The 15,482-nt window shown below is 39.2% G+C and overlaps 2 protein-coding genes across 4 annotated transcripts in view; one reads left to right on the top strand and one right to left on the bottom strand.

The window, feature by feature from the left end:
- The window catches only part of east (enhanced adult sensory threshold), a 105,870-nt gene that overhangs the window by 65,318 nt on the left and 25,070 nt on the right, over positions 1 to 15,482 (top strand). The gene's annotated exons all lie outside the window — the stretch shown is intronic.
- The window catches only part of LOC105675117 (uncharacterized), a 109,603-nt gene that overhangs the window by 47,699 nt on the left and 46,422 nt on the right, over positions 1 to 15,482 (bottom strand). Inside the window, exon 1 of one of the 3 annotated variants that reach the window (XM_012371958.2) lies at positions 13,066 to 13,804. The exons of the other annotated variants lie outside the window; for them this stretch is intronic. Within the exon in view, the coding sequence (XP_012227381.1) occupies positions 13,066 to 13,072 (7 nt within the window). The 5' untranslated portion in view covers positions 13,073 to 13,804. Of the gene's footprint in view, positions 1 to 13,065; positions 13,805 to 15,482 lie in introns of those variants that run through there. 3 annotated transcript variants of the gene reach the window in all.

Genomic DNA, 15,482 nt, shown 5'->3' on the forward strand with positions numbered 1-15,482 from the left:
AGATGCACACACACACACGTACACACCCACCAACATACACTCGTTCGCACGTGCAAGTGCGTGTAAAAGAGACGAGAGGTGGCTACGTGACGATCGCTGCGTGCGGGGAAGAACGGTAGACGAGCCAGAACAAAAGGCGGTTCTCTCTCTCCGTCTGTTCGTCTCTCTTTTCCGGCCGATTCCATGGGACAAGGGTGACGAGGACGGCAAAAGGGAACGAGAGAAAGAGAGAAAGATGGAGCGGGAAAGAGAACGAAAAGAGCGAGAGAGCGCGCGGTGCACAACGAGTACGACACGACCCACAACTCGACTCTACCCTCTCTTTCTCTCCGTCTCTCTTTCTCTCCCGTCTCTTCTCGCCTCTTGCCGCCCTCGCCGCGGCTCGGCTTTCCGTGCTGCACTCGGTCTGCTCTTCGCTCTCGAGACGCTCGATATTTTAATTCCTACCGATCGACCGTCCCTCTCTTCGCTCTCTGCGAGCGAGCGCCAAAGGAAGCGAGTATCCTTCCTGTCACACACGTTATTTGGCACAACGTTGACTCGCTCGTCGGGAATTGGCTTTTGGGCTCGACACGAGAGATGGGGATGTTCGCGCACCGCTCGTCGAAGTAAGGTGGATGGTTGTACTCTCGCGAGTTTCACTCAGGATCATGAATGATTTTGAAATCGCTTGAACATTTGGCTAATAATAACGGAGTGAGCAATAAAGCTTCTCAGTCTACAAAAATTGGATACGAAAAATCAGCGATATACGCTTTCGTCGAAAACGGAAAGCCAATGATGCGACAAAATTGAGAGAAGTGATCGGCGTTAAATTATTAGATTTTCATTTTCAGCGAGAGAAATAATACAAATGCTTTATGTAATTTCAGAGAAATATATGGGAATATTAATACTTTTGTATATTTTATAGATTGTTCATATATTAACCACGGCGATGTGCTATTACAGTGCAATATCGATATAGAAAATCCGGTATAGCTTCTACAATCACGTTTGTTCAACGTTACAGAACGTTATCATTGAATTCTCGCGGTATATGTACAGTTGGATACGAAGACTTAACAATCACTGTCGATAATCACGGCACTCTATTCAAACTCGATTCCCGAAAGCCGAGCGTGCACTATCACGCGCGCCACCGGTTATACACGCTATTTCGTGTAGTCTCGATTCCTCTCGCCGGATTTCGCACTCTTTCCCTCGCACGGTTACCAGAATCGCCCAGCTGCAGTTCTGTGTTTGCGAGACGTTCGATATTTTAATTCCTGCCAATCGACCGTCTCTCTCTCTCTCTTTCTCTCCCTCTTTCTGTCGCTCTTTCTCTCTCGCGCTCTCGTTCTCTCTCCGCCAAAAGAAGTAACGAATATTCCGATCGCTATACATCGAACATCGGCATTGACGCTTGTCGAGAATTGGTTTTTTCTTTGATGAAGGAGAGTCTCAGCTGTTTCCACTGCCGGTTCGCGATCCTATTTCTACCGAAAAAATCGAGCGGCGTCGAGCGAGCGAGCCTATCATACGCGAGTGCAATCCGGCCGACGCGACGTTTCTTCTATAAATGTATATAGGGTAACCCGGCGGGGTAAACGCCACTCCGGGGAAAATGCCACTTCTCGATATTGCCCGAAACTGCTTCCGAAAACGATCTGACGCGAGACTCCCTCGGCGCGGTCGAATAGGAATTGAATATTTCCGCGTTTTCAAATAATTTCTAGTAATTTGGAAAAACGGCGCATTTTTCCATGGCGAATCCGCGTTCCTCTTGTATTTCTGTTGCCCGATACAGCACGGTCGATATCGTTTCCGCAGCTATGCATATTCCATTCGCTCGATATGTGTTCTCCATAAATATGCATAGTCAGGCGACTCGCAGCGGACATTTTTCTATCCGCTAGTTGCGACGACCATTCGCATCGCGCGCGTTAAACTTCTATTTATCCAATTTGTTCGTCCGTCCGTGAAGCATTTTAACGCGACCTCGCGCGCTCCTTTCAATGCTGCTCTCCCAGGATTCCGTCCGCGCGCCAATTAAGCTACGCCGCCTCCGCCTCCGCGCGAAAGTGCAAAGTTCCTCGGAACACAATGCAGACGGAAGCGGCGCAGGAAACACGAGACGCAGAATTTTCTACTTTCTACTCGGCTGCTGCTGCTGCTGCTGCTGTTGTTGCTGTTGTACACAGTTGTATACGTATCTACGGTTCGTAATTTCCCACCTTTCCACCTTCGCAGCGTGGCAAAACGTATTTTTCGTCGGAAAATGGTTAAGAGACTGAGGCCCCGTAAAGGACACGGTCCTTTCCGGAACGCTGCGTAAGACGCGTTTAACGCCGCGCTAACTTTATTCACTCCATTTTCAATTTATCAGAAATTTCACAGTAACCAGAGGTACGCAAAATTCCACCTCGTTCCCCGTGCTTTCCCGCACGATACAATGTAACAAAGTTTTTACGTTTATAATTACGGCAAATGAGGACATGCACAATACCGTCGAGTGCCGGAATAATTATTGCCTTACAATTAATAAAATCAGAATAATAAGGACGCGCGTGAAATTTGCGAATTATAAATCGAAAACGAATATTACTTTTGTACACGATGCGCTTAAAAAATGATTTGCACACTTTTTCGGGGACTTTGTCATCTTACAACCATCTATTACACAAATCCCCGTAATTAGACCGCCTTCCGGAAATATTGCCTCGGACAAAATCAATGCCGCGTAATCTCGGAACGCAGCCGCTGAAGGAAGTTTCTCCGAGACACTCTCTGTATAATAAATGAAAATTGTTCTCGTAAACAAACGTCGGAGTATACGCATCGGACGTATATGCATTTAATGGTTGCAAACGACGCGAAGCATTTACCGAGCACCGCCGCATGGCGATTATCCCGGAATCGGAGTTACTCCGGGGAGCATAATGTTGTGTCCGGCGCGTATGAAAAATTATTCATCGTATGTACGAGTGGAGGGCTCGACTGCCGGCCGATACGTTCGTTGCGCGCTGCAACTCCGTTGCACTTTATTGACGCTCGCTGCACAGCGCACTTCACGATTGAGAGGGAAGGGGATCGAGGTAACTAATATAACGCCAAACACAGGCATTAACTTACTTAAAGAAAAAAATTATTTCTAATTCTTTACTGTAGAAGTATGCGATAAACTGAGATATCCACATTTTACTTTAGAGAAGGCTAGATATATATATACTTTTGAGAAATAATAATACAAAAGTTTGAAAATTAATTAGATTTGACGAAACTTCTATTTCGGAAATTATATTGCTTCGACCTTACACCGCTATTCATCGCTACACGCATTATCGATTTTAATTCTGATTTTATCATTGTTAAGAACACTGCAGATTATAAATCAATTGATAAGAAGTGTTTCTAGAATGTCTATAGTCACATAGAAAGAATTCACAAAAGTGCAATTTTTTTCTGCATATTATAAGTGAAGATTTGCACTCTCCAAAGGCTAATGTGTTATAAGCATAGTGAGTAAGCGTTTACAGCTGCAGAAAGATAACTCATAAAAATTCCGATTTCTCTTCTAATGAATAGAGCGGTAGCGAAAACGTTTATTCAACCCTTCCCTGCCTTGTCCCTCGCGTCCCTTACGCCGGTGCTTCCGCGGTTAATCGGCCGCGGTTATTCGTAAATATTGAAAAGCGCGTTTAGAGGAGTTGACGAGCAGCAGCCGCTGCGTTCCGATCGGCGCCTGTTCCCGTCGGCCCTTCGGGCGACGACCCTTCCCACCGTGGGACCCCTCCGCCCTTCCGGCCCCTCGCGCGCGTTTACGAGGGGCGGCCCCGAAGGTTCTCAATGGAACCCGGATTTCGACGTTGTCGCCTTGCGCCGCGGGAGTAAACGCTTCTTCTAATCTCAGAAGGACTTTCAAGTATACTACATTTAGCCCCCCAACTCGCACTTTGTCAGTTTAAGTGATCCTATGTTTTCACGCGTTGCCCTATAGTTTTTTTAACGCACTTCCGAATTACAGATATTCCAAAAATCATATTTATAAACAAATATGTATGTAAAAGACAAATATTTTCTTCGCCGTGTACAGAAATTATAATTTTGCAACTAAAATCCGTACAAATAAATTGTGCTATTTTAATCATTAATGAGAAGAAAATTTGATTTTCTATAGGTATTCTTTCTTTAAACAGAAAAGATGGTTTTAAAATATTATGATAATCAAGAAAAAATAGATAAGGAAACGCTCTCGCCGAGCAAAAGACATTAAATAAAGTTTTACATGCAAAATTTGGTATGAGCGAGGTTTACATATGATTATTAACGTACTCTCTTATCACTGCTCAGATTTGACATTCCGGGCTGTTTTTAATTTTCTTTTATGCATGAATGTTTTGTTTTCATTCGTAAAAGGAATATGGAATGAGTAAACGTGCGCGGTGGACGATTTCATCTCGTCTGGCGTCTACGTGTCGTCGCTGGTGATAAGATAGTCGAGTACATACAGATATATTTGTGCAGACAACTAAACCGATTCTATTCGTAATCTGACCAAACCAAGTTACGCGATTGTACAAGCTCGGATGACTTCACAATGCCACATTCGAGGCAGAAATCACAAAACCCAATTGCAGAATTAAAAGAGACGGCAATGAGCTTAACGTCCTTTTCAGCTCGTTTCTCGTATCGCAGTTTTTGTACGTTACACTTACTAATTCATATTAATGCAATTCAATAATTCAAAATAATATTTCCACCGTTTCTTTGGCGCTTTCTACAATCGTGCGATCGTTAGTCCGCGACCTAAAACTCTCCGAACAAATTCTGAATCGACGATGTGACCATTATAAAACTTGGCGAACTAACGTTTCGTCCCGCGGCGGCGGTCCTTGTCCCTCCGCCGCGAGGTTCGATCCCTCGAAACCCGATCTCCAGCGCGCGGGCCAGACTCGGGAAGGCGAGGAGCATTGTACAGCGTCTCCAGGCAAATCGATAAAGTGGCGTCTCGTTTCGTAGATATCACCATTATGCTGTCCGCCTGTTTTTCACCTGCGAGTACCTGCCATACCTCGTCGCGTACGCGTATATTTAATTATGATAGTATGCACCACTATATATTTATGTATATTTCCTCCCTCGATTATATTTTCTTCCCGTTTGCACGCGAGAGATGTACACGGACGCGAAGAAGTATTGTGCGTAAAATTTTCGAGACTAACACTATCATCGCCGTCGTTGAAAAATGATGCCTCGGAGATACGCGCGCGCGCACGTTACCGAGAAAAAGTTTCACTATTCCAGCCGGGAGAGAATCGATCTCGGCCGGATTGCGCGGTGGGGCCCTTACCTTTCTCGTCCTACGACACGACTTTCGCCGCGGACATCCGTGGAAATTCACACGCGGGAAAGACGAGCGCTCGGCGCGTGAGAGTCGCGCGTGCGATTATGCGAAACGGTGTAATTTGTGAGCGAGGGAGGAGATGATGAGTTCTAGATAATCTATTATATAGCCGACTTATTAGGTAACATTCGAAAAGTATTATCTAATGTCATCCCGAGAATCAAGAGACACGACGGTGTCTCGTGCCAAGTTCACGTAAAAGTATACTTGAAAATTAGAAATAAATATGAATTTATTGTGTCTGAAAATTTAACGCAGTGTTAAATATTGTTAATTAACTTAAGAACGTTACTAAAAATTTCTTAAAGATAATAAATATGAATTTAATAACAAAATGATAATATGTAACTATCGTATTGCAATAATAATTACTCTATTTATTTATTACACTATCAAGACTAAATATGGAAATGATTAAAATAACAGAAACAGAAAAGTTCAAGTTTTTCAGTGGAAATTCTGTGTTTGAAAGAAAAACATTAGCATGCAAGATAGTATTGATAGAGCGATTTAAGTAATAGCATATCGAAACCCCATAACTTAGGGCCGCCCATGCTGATCGATCTTCCGACGCGGCGCGACTAGCCGTGAAAAGTTGCCGGCGCCGTCGTCGACAACGTCGTCGCCGTCGCCGTCGCCGTCGTCGTCCGGTAACGAGCGTGTTTTACGCACCGCGCCAAAATAATCCGATTATTGAACTATCGCTGCTGGCCGGTGAAAGGCATTTTCTCGTCTCTTATATCGAAGAAAGAAAAGAGAGATCCTTAACCTCCTGTGTGTGTGTGTGTGTGTGTGTGTGTGCTCGAGTGCTCCTGCGCTGTTAGTCCTGACACTAACAATAAGTCTTAATGAGCTCGTCACACATTTCTGCTAACAGTAATTTGAGATTCGCTAGAGTTTGTTTCGCTAGAGCTGAAGACGATTCTTTTACTCTGGGAATATAATATATCTTACGAACGTGTCAATAAATATTATATCTTGCGTCAGTCGATGCAGCTGTATATCGTTCCTCCGCTCTGTATATTACATTTTATATTTTACATGCGCAAGATTTTCACAGTGCAACGTACGACCTTTGTAAGTCCTGCTTGTATCATATTAATGAAGCTCACACTTTCTCTTTATTTCTGTGCAAGCTTAAGCAACTTGATATTTATTAAATTAAATGAATCAATGATTGAGTAATTTTTTGTCAGGTAATAATATTGCAGTTGTACAATAATGATTAAAAGTTCCGCGTCAATAGCTCTTTTTCCAAAGTTATCAAGGCTGCATTCATTGCGCTATTGACGTGTGTGTGGAAACTAGTCGGTTATGTAAACGCGAACATGTATATAATACCAACGAGATCGATTAGCATGGATGGCTTGACGGGTTGATGCACTATCGAACCTGCATTATCTGCATCTACAGTTGCTATCAAGTATACCTTTGTACACCGTGTCCAGTATTTATTTACACGGCGAATCGTAATATATTTACGTTTAGAGCAATAGTAAAATAGAGTGCATTCTACTCATAAAATATTTCATACGCGCAACGCCATACGTACGCATATTCCAAACGCGTAAATATTTCATGCTCAATGTCCTTTGAATCGTAACGATAACATAAAAATATTAATTCAAAACGCCACGGAATATAGATCCTGCGCATTTGTCTGCATACGCCCGCGCTCCGTTATCTCACACGCTCTAATATTCATATCATAACTTTTGACATATATAAATTATAGTTAATTATTATCTAGCTTTGATATTGTATTATCGCATTATGGTATCCGTGAGTGCGCGCGGCATATATAACGTAGATAGGTACCAGAATTTAGTACGCTTGTGTAAACCGGTGTATATACGAGCGAGCAAGGAGATCGATCACAGCGGCCAACCTCGTCGATGATACGCCATGGCATTTGTATGATACGAATTCTATCCAGGATATCACGGCATTCGCGTTCCTTGCATGCTCGAATAAAGATGAATATGCGAACAAAGCGCTAGATTCTGACTTATGTCCAGTTTGTTATTCGGCTATTTATACCGTTGCGCGTAATGATGATGTAAAATCATATTTCTCCCATTTTGGCGAAGCAAAAGAAAACAAGAAATATCTGACGTAAAACTCATTTGTTTCATGCGAAAATCTTTTTCATATTTTCTTTATAAATAAAAAATTTCAAGTTTTATATCATGTTAGAATAATTATATATAAAAATATTTGGAGAAATATAAAAACCTGTGAAAGGCCGCGAATATAAAATTCGACTATTTTGTAGCATTAAAAAATATTACTATTTTCTCTACAAAGAGAAAGAGGTCTAAAATTGATATCAGGTCAAAATAATTAGGCACGAAGACACTGCACATTTTTAGATTTAACGATGTATACCGCTATTTCGCATAATAGCAAATTTACCTGCGTCATCAATATCGGATCGCCCCGTCGCTTATTACTAGGGTCTCTAATATCGCAATATTTTGCTTATTAATATCGCACAGTTAACGAAGTACTGTTACAAAACATATCGTAAATCGTGCAAAACGTTTCCGTATTATCCGCTTATCCAAACACTTGTACAAGATAGCGCCATGATTATCACCAGCTGTAATATCTCGTGTGTTTCCCCAGACACGACAAAATGCTCAGACAAGTTACTTGGACGATACGTGATAACAAACACGATAATTATACGTAATAATGGTCGATTATATCGGCGAGTTTGTGAATAATTTCAACCATTTAACGAACGAATCGTGTTGCGAATGTTGCGCTGGACTCATTGCGGAAAGATAAAATATGAATTCAAAGCATTTTAATCTAACGCACAAAAAGGATTGATGAATAAATACCCCCGTTCGGACTTTCCATCGAAGCGTAAATATATTTAGCTTTTGATACATCTAACCGGACTCTATAATGCTCAAACATGCATTGTACTTAAAATCAACATACCCTAGCTGTTGATTCTGCCACGCCAGATCGTCGCACAAAGCATTCTCGACAAAGTATCCTCGATTCGTGACACGTGAGCTATTTATTTTGAAAACGGTACATCCGGAATTCACAAGCGTCAACCACGCGAATCTCAAAGTCTAAATTTATCGCGTTTTCGCGAAATATGCAGCTTAAATAAACGGATTATATTTCCAAAGCGGCCTTAGAGATTCCGACGCGTTTCAAAAGCAAAACTCACAACACGGTTAAATGTGGCGAAAGGGTCCTCTTTATGTAAAGGGAGAGAGGGCGGGAGGGAAGGGTCGAATTCGCGATTTGCCGCAGTCACCGCAGAACGGCTCAATGCGCGGCGCTTATAGTTGTTGCTATAAAATCGAAACGTGAGTAAGTGCTCGCAAAACAGCCGGGCGCACGCTCTGATAACTTCGCGATCCATGTTTTCCAATAGGTTAGGTCAGGGACTAGACGTTATAGAACAACGGCGCGGCCTTCCAAATTGCCATAGGTGCGTTAGCCAGATTTTGCACCCGTTCATTCGATGTGAACCACCGTCGAAATTCCACGCTGTTAATTATCGCTTCGCGAGAATCAATCAAATCGGAACAGATTGCTTTGATGTCTGCTCTCGACAGAAATTGCGTGCAATTCTTTGCGCCTATTGTCGGTTCATACAAATAATCATTCTTGCGAGGAATGGAATTAAAATTCGGCAGGCACGTGCTTTCTTTCTACTTGTTAAACGGCGCATCAATTTTCACGTGCAATATAACAGATAATTCTTTCACAATATTATATTTTAGCAAGAAATTAAATTAAAATATTAATTATATTCAAATGAAAGCCGAGAAGCGTTAATAAAACTTGAATATTTGCAAAAATACCAAAAATTGTGTTTGACCCGATTAGACGAAATTATTTAAAATAGATGTTCAATCCCGAAAGAATTACTTTCTCCAGCTTGACAGCTTGATTTTTCCATCGTAAACTTTTTCGGAGATCATGCTCGACCTTTACGCCGCGCAAACCCGCTAACGTATACGCTTCGAAAAAGATCTCTAATGAAAACAGTGACTTGCAAGTAGGGGAGCCGGGACTCTTCTTAGCTTTTCCTCCGCTCTTCTTCGCTTTTACTAGCTTTTCCGTCTCTCCCCTGAGCTTTCCCCGCCCCTTTCGCTCACCCTTGCCCGGCCTCACACCGTCGACTTTTTTTTTTTTTTAAGAACTTCGCAGGAGGTTTACGGTCTGCGCTTGAGCCATCGGTTTCCGCGTATGACCAAGGATTTACGACAACATGTAATACATATTAATTTTAACGCTTATGCAATTATATACTCCACACTTGGTTATACCATCGTAGCAGCAGTGACTTACATAAGAATTATGCAAGAATTACCTGCTATCTTCGCCGCCACACAACAGTCCCCAAGTCTGCTGCGTGTGTTATCTGTGCTATAATTTTCCAGACGTGTGCCGCGAAGGAAACCGAGTGAATAGATTCGATCAATAGCGACAATTCCGGTTTTGTTTTTATACAGATGCTTTTCGAAAAACACATCGCGTTATTCATTTTGACGCTGGCAGAGCTAACTCACTGTTTATGTATCGATACAGCCAAACTGTGATATTGTATCTCGCAGTCGTTCGCTAAATCTGGCTAAAGCTTATGGGTGCAAATCTGCCGTTGAATAATATAGTTCAATTAATTTTTACTGCGCAATGGTCGATTGTGAGCGCGGCATCAAATTGTACGATGAAATCTATCTGTTGTATTCTTAGTCGATTCACTGTTATAATTATTGGCATTCTCTATACGCGTGTTATCGTATCAATATTACAGATATCTCATTCTTTCACAATATTATTAATATTTGATCCTTTTAGAATATTACAAATATCTAATAATTCTTTTGCACTCTAAAATCTGTAAATATTATACTTGGAATTTTTGTAAAGCAAATAAAGAATTGTGATATAAAGTCACTGAATGTTTTTTGCTTACAGTCTGTCGTGTTTTTAACGCTTGTCAGTTTTTCTTCCGTTTGACAGGTATATGTAAAGTTTTATAACATTAAGCGTTTTTCGAAAGAATCGTATTGACAGTCACGACGAAACCAAAGTTCGGAACGTCCATTCGTGTGCGTTAAAGCGACGACATGAAGTGATTCTACAGTGAAGCGCGCGATAAGCCTAAACTGGATCGAGCCGGTCGATCATTGTACTGCGACGACGCGATGGAACGCGATACACGCGCGTACCGTTCGACTGGTTTACAGCTTATTGTTGTCGACTTATGCAATTGATACTTTGACGGCCTTAACGCGAGAAAATGCCTGGCTAAAGAACAAAATGTCGGAATAAGATATCAACTGTATTATTTTATAACATATACGTTACGAGATAGCGCACGCGTTACGCTATATCAAATAAAAATTGTAATACTCAGCCGAAAATTACCTAATACTTTTTTTTAACATGTCTGAGAACAAGCGCGTGTGATAATTTTATGATAAGAATGATATATAATATGGATACACACATGTTATGTGATAACTACAAAATAGTCGCATATAATGATGATAATTGACGATATAATTAATATTGTGTTAACTAGAAGATGCAATTAATAAGAAATCGGATGTGAAAGATTGAAATAAATATGAATCATTCTATATTTTAGAATAATTTCGATTGAAAATAAAATATTAAAATGGTATATAAAATATAAATGTTCGTGGTCGTTATGATTATTCTTATAAAATTTATTTATTATCGCTTGCTGTAAGCTTCGCTATCAGATGATAAATTTGAATATCATTTGACTATAATGCAAAACCACGTTTTTTTTTCTGGCATTCTTTACATAAGTATTGACGCAATTGATACGTAAAAAATATCGATGAGTCTTTCGATATGCTTGGTTTTGTGCTTTATGTAATTTATGTGAGTTCTGGAAATAATTGAATGATTTATTATGCACATATCGAAGCAGTTATAAAAAGTTCACATTCAAAATTCTTTTTTTACAATTCAAATTTTTTATAAGATTATAATGCGGATAGAATACTATAAAAAAACGCGATATTTTTAATATAATATATAATTATTATATATAATATAATTATGAAGTGCACTGTATTTAAATGACAAATATTTCTACATAATATATAAAAATTCGTAGAATGATAACTTTCATAATATAATATATTATAAAATATGTGCAATAACCAACAGCTGACTGCTAATTTTATTTTTTATACTCTTAATTGCTCCAGTATATTATGTACTTCGGTATGCACTTCGTTACCATATGTTTGTTTAATTCTTAAAATCGTACTCGCACGCTTAATAATCGCGTGTTAACGCTGCGTGAAGCGTAGTGATATTTATAAGTTTCTATTTCATCTGAGCGGCGTCCGCAACAAATCGTGATAAATAGATTCTATAAGAATAAATACGCCGACCATAAACATTGATATTCAATTTCAAAATATACACGTGATACAAAATTTTACTTTTAATTACAGAATAAATTATTCTGTGATAATTAGATATACCACAAACATACGCTTTTAGCAGAAGAAAGCTATTTAGAATGCTGTGACAGTGACAATGTTTTACGGTCGAGTGATGTTGTAGCGAAAGGGTTTAACTTAAGACTTCGCTTTTAACGTGAACGGAAAGAAGTGAAAGTTAATCTTTAACGCGTTGTTACAAAAGCATAATTGCACAGTTAGCCAATCGAGCGATCATTGTTTTGAAGCGAAATGATAGATCGCATCGAACTATCATTAAGCAGCCCTCTTATGCAATCGGCTCGCACTGTTCCTCGCTTCTTTGCATATACTTCGCGATTGGACATAGATATCAATATGTAAACGGAGTAGTCGGTAATCATTTATCTGATTCATTACGAAGGCCGCGGCGCCAAGTACGTCGATTTGCCCGTTCAATGTAAAATGATATCATGAGTCAAAAATATGAAGAAATAAATAACGTAATAATAGAAGCAATGTTAAAATTGCAATATTTGGCTTTTAATAAGATTCCTTGAGATATTCAGAGATTTTATTTCTAACTTCTTTTACTTATGTTTATTATTTAGTTAAAAAATTTAATTTTTTGTTTGTAGAGGAATGCAACCCAGTAAGCAAATGTTAGCAATGTTGGCAGATTGACAGTAAATTTGATCAAAATGTCAATCTGCCAACATTGCTAACATTTGGCTGTCTCGACAATTCGAAATGTGTATGTTTCTACAAAATAATATGCCAGCTTTACACTGGCTGGTGTACCAGTGCAAGAACTTTGCAATAACATTTGCTGCTATGCAGTCATAAAATTGTTGTGTATAATAATTTTTGGAATTAAGGGAAGATAAACATATATATATATTAATAGAATTGAGATGCGCATTGTTTTCTCATCTTACACACGAAAAGTACACCTTTGAAAGATCTAAAAATTGCGCCTGATACAGATCTGAAAATAAATTTTGTTGGGCATTTAAAATTTATCAATAGAACATTCGATCTTTTTCATATCGTAACAAAAAGTTTTGACGATCCATCATCCAAGATCGAATGCTATTGATAAATTTTGAATGTCCAATAAAATTTATTTTCAGATCTGTATCCAGCACAATTTTTAGATCTTTCAGCAAGTGTTCTTTCCGTGCACAAAATATAAAGAAACGCAGAAGAACGATTTTTTAAATTAATACTCACCATTCATAACAGCAATCGGACGTATACCGCAGCATCTAATGCATTAGGAAGATCTGTTGTTTAACCTCGGCAGCCGGAGATCATTTTGCATGCACCACCCATTCTCTGATCCATAGCCTAGTTTCTTGACATTTCACACACACGCGATCGATGAGACAAACGGTGATTGCGAGAATATAACCTCAATTCTGGCGTAAATACTACACTTTCTATTAAAATAAAAAAAATAAAAAAAAAAAAAAGTAAATGCCACACATTCTCGTAATCTTTTATTCCCGAAAGAAAATTTTCGCACGTTGAAATAAATGCCAATGCTGAATTTAGCTGGTTTTTTTGTATAATTACGCAATCGGGATTTCCGCGGAAATTCTTATCGCGATTACTTCCGCAGGCACGTTCATTACCGTTTGTTGCGAATTCGCCAAAATAATGTGTAATACAAAACAGTCGAGTTGGCTCGACTTGAATTTTGATGTGACGCTTGCTTCTGCGATGGATCAAACGACTCTTACTAGCAAGAAAATCGCGTCTATCATATTCTGACAAATCTTAATGGTCGCGATTTTAGGTTATGAGGCCGGCGTTTTTCATCTAACAAATTTCGCACAATCGCGTCCGCGATTCATACATTCTCGAATATTATGTAATCTTAAACGTACGTACTCACGAATATCACACATTTTGCTTAACATTACGTCGTAAATTCATCGAAAAACAATACACGACAATCGACACTTTCACACGCGAACTAATTCCGTTATAGCGATTAGCTCCGCGGGGGATCAACGATGATTGTCGGAAGCAATCGATCGCGCCCGAAGAAAATATTTTGAATCTTAGTGAGTAAAATTCGAGCAAAAAATAAATTTTTATATAGTGAAATTTTACAGAAAACGGTGAGCGGAAACAAGGTGTGTCAAATACGGCCGAGAAAAATTTTCTTGCAAATTGTTTATCGGATTTCGATAAACAGAAAGTTGATAGTAAAAAATCACGAAAATAAATGTGTGAAGAATTTACGCTATATAGAAACGCAATCATGTTTTTCTTAGTACCGCCAGTCACATGTACATATGTGTGAAATGTGAAAAAAATTCTTGAAGCAAGAATCGAGAGTGCATGCTGCACTTGTCGGCTGTCGAATTTAGACAGTGATGAATCCTGATTTTCTATTGAATTTCATTGGATGTTGCGTCCGGTCGTAACAATAAACAATGAATGCTGGATTTAAGATTCAGCCTTTTCATAGACATTTATATCACTTTTCGTGCTTAAGATTTATGAGATCAAACTTTATTTCTAGCCTTTATTATTATTACAATTTCTTGTAAAATCTCTTGTGTTCATCAAAGAATATGACCTGGATTTCAAATTATGTACATTACGTTCGATCAATAATACCCGCATTTTCACTTGGCGATAAGACGGTTCATTATTATTGAAACTTTCCAAAAATATGTCTCATGATTTAGCACTCTCTGAAGCTTCCCTAGTAGCGTACTTTCGAGGAGATAAAGCGGTCGATCGTCGAAGAGAAACGAGTAAGTCTTGAAGTTGTGAGGAAGAGAGAGAAGCAAATATATCGCGCGCAGGCGATGCGTAAAACGCATCGCGTGCGTCTCGCACAAGATCGTTTGTCGAACGAGAATGGTACTCGCGCCTTTATTTTCGGCTGCTACACAGGCTATTTTTAAGCGACTTTGATCGTCTTCGAATGTTTCTCTCTCTTTCTCAAGCGTTGTTCAACGGATTGACGCAAAGAAGCCCTCTTTCGTTAGAAACTACAAATGTTATACCGCATCGTAAAATACGATGTTTTACAACATTTCAACGAGTTCTTTATGTGAAAATTAACTTTAGAGTTGATATGTTGCTTCCGTCGATTCGACACAACGTAATTACGTTCTGACATATAAAATATGCGGCTCTCGTTGAAAATTATGCAGATAATCTATTGATGAATGCTATCTATGAATGCATTTTATCACAAATATAATTTGGAGTTAAAAATAGCTTGAAACTGCTATTTTTGTACGCGCACATAATATTTCATAAGCATTTGTTTAATTGCGTACAAAATAAAATAGAGAATTCAACTAGGAATACTATCTTTTTCCATTGTCTACTTCCAACAGCTGTTGACGCTGTTTTCTATAAAATGTACAGAAAAAAAACCTTTTTTTAAAAATCTACTTCTTTGTAAATGTAATATCGTTTCAGTCTGCAAACAAGTTCCATTGTCGACAAACAATTTCATTAATCACCGATACAGAGGTCGTCGTGATAACGTTAAAGCTTCGTATTATCGATTCGTTTCTACTCCAATTCCCGTTCGGTGCGCGAGATAGAATATTAACTTTTTACAAAAGAGAGGAAAAAAAGGAAAGAGAGAGAAAAAAGATTCACCGGCGAGAAAG

Source organism: Linepithema humile, chromosome 5 (assembly GCF_040581485.1).
Source record: "Linepithema humile isolate Giens D197 chromosome 5, Lhum_UNIL_v1.0, whole genome shotgun sequence".
NCBI classification, from domain to species: domain Eukaryota; kingdom Metazoa; phylum Arthropoda; class Insecta; order Hymenoptera; family Formicidae; genus Linepithema; species Linepithema humile.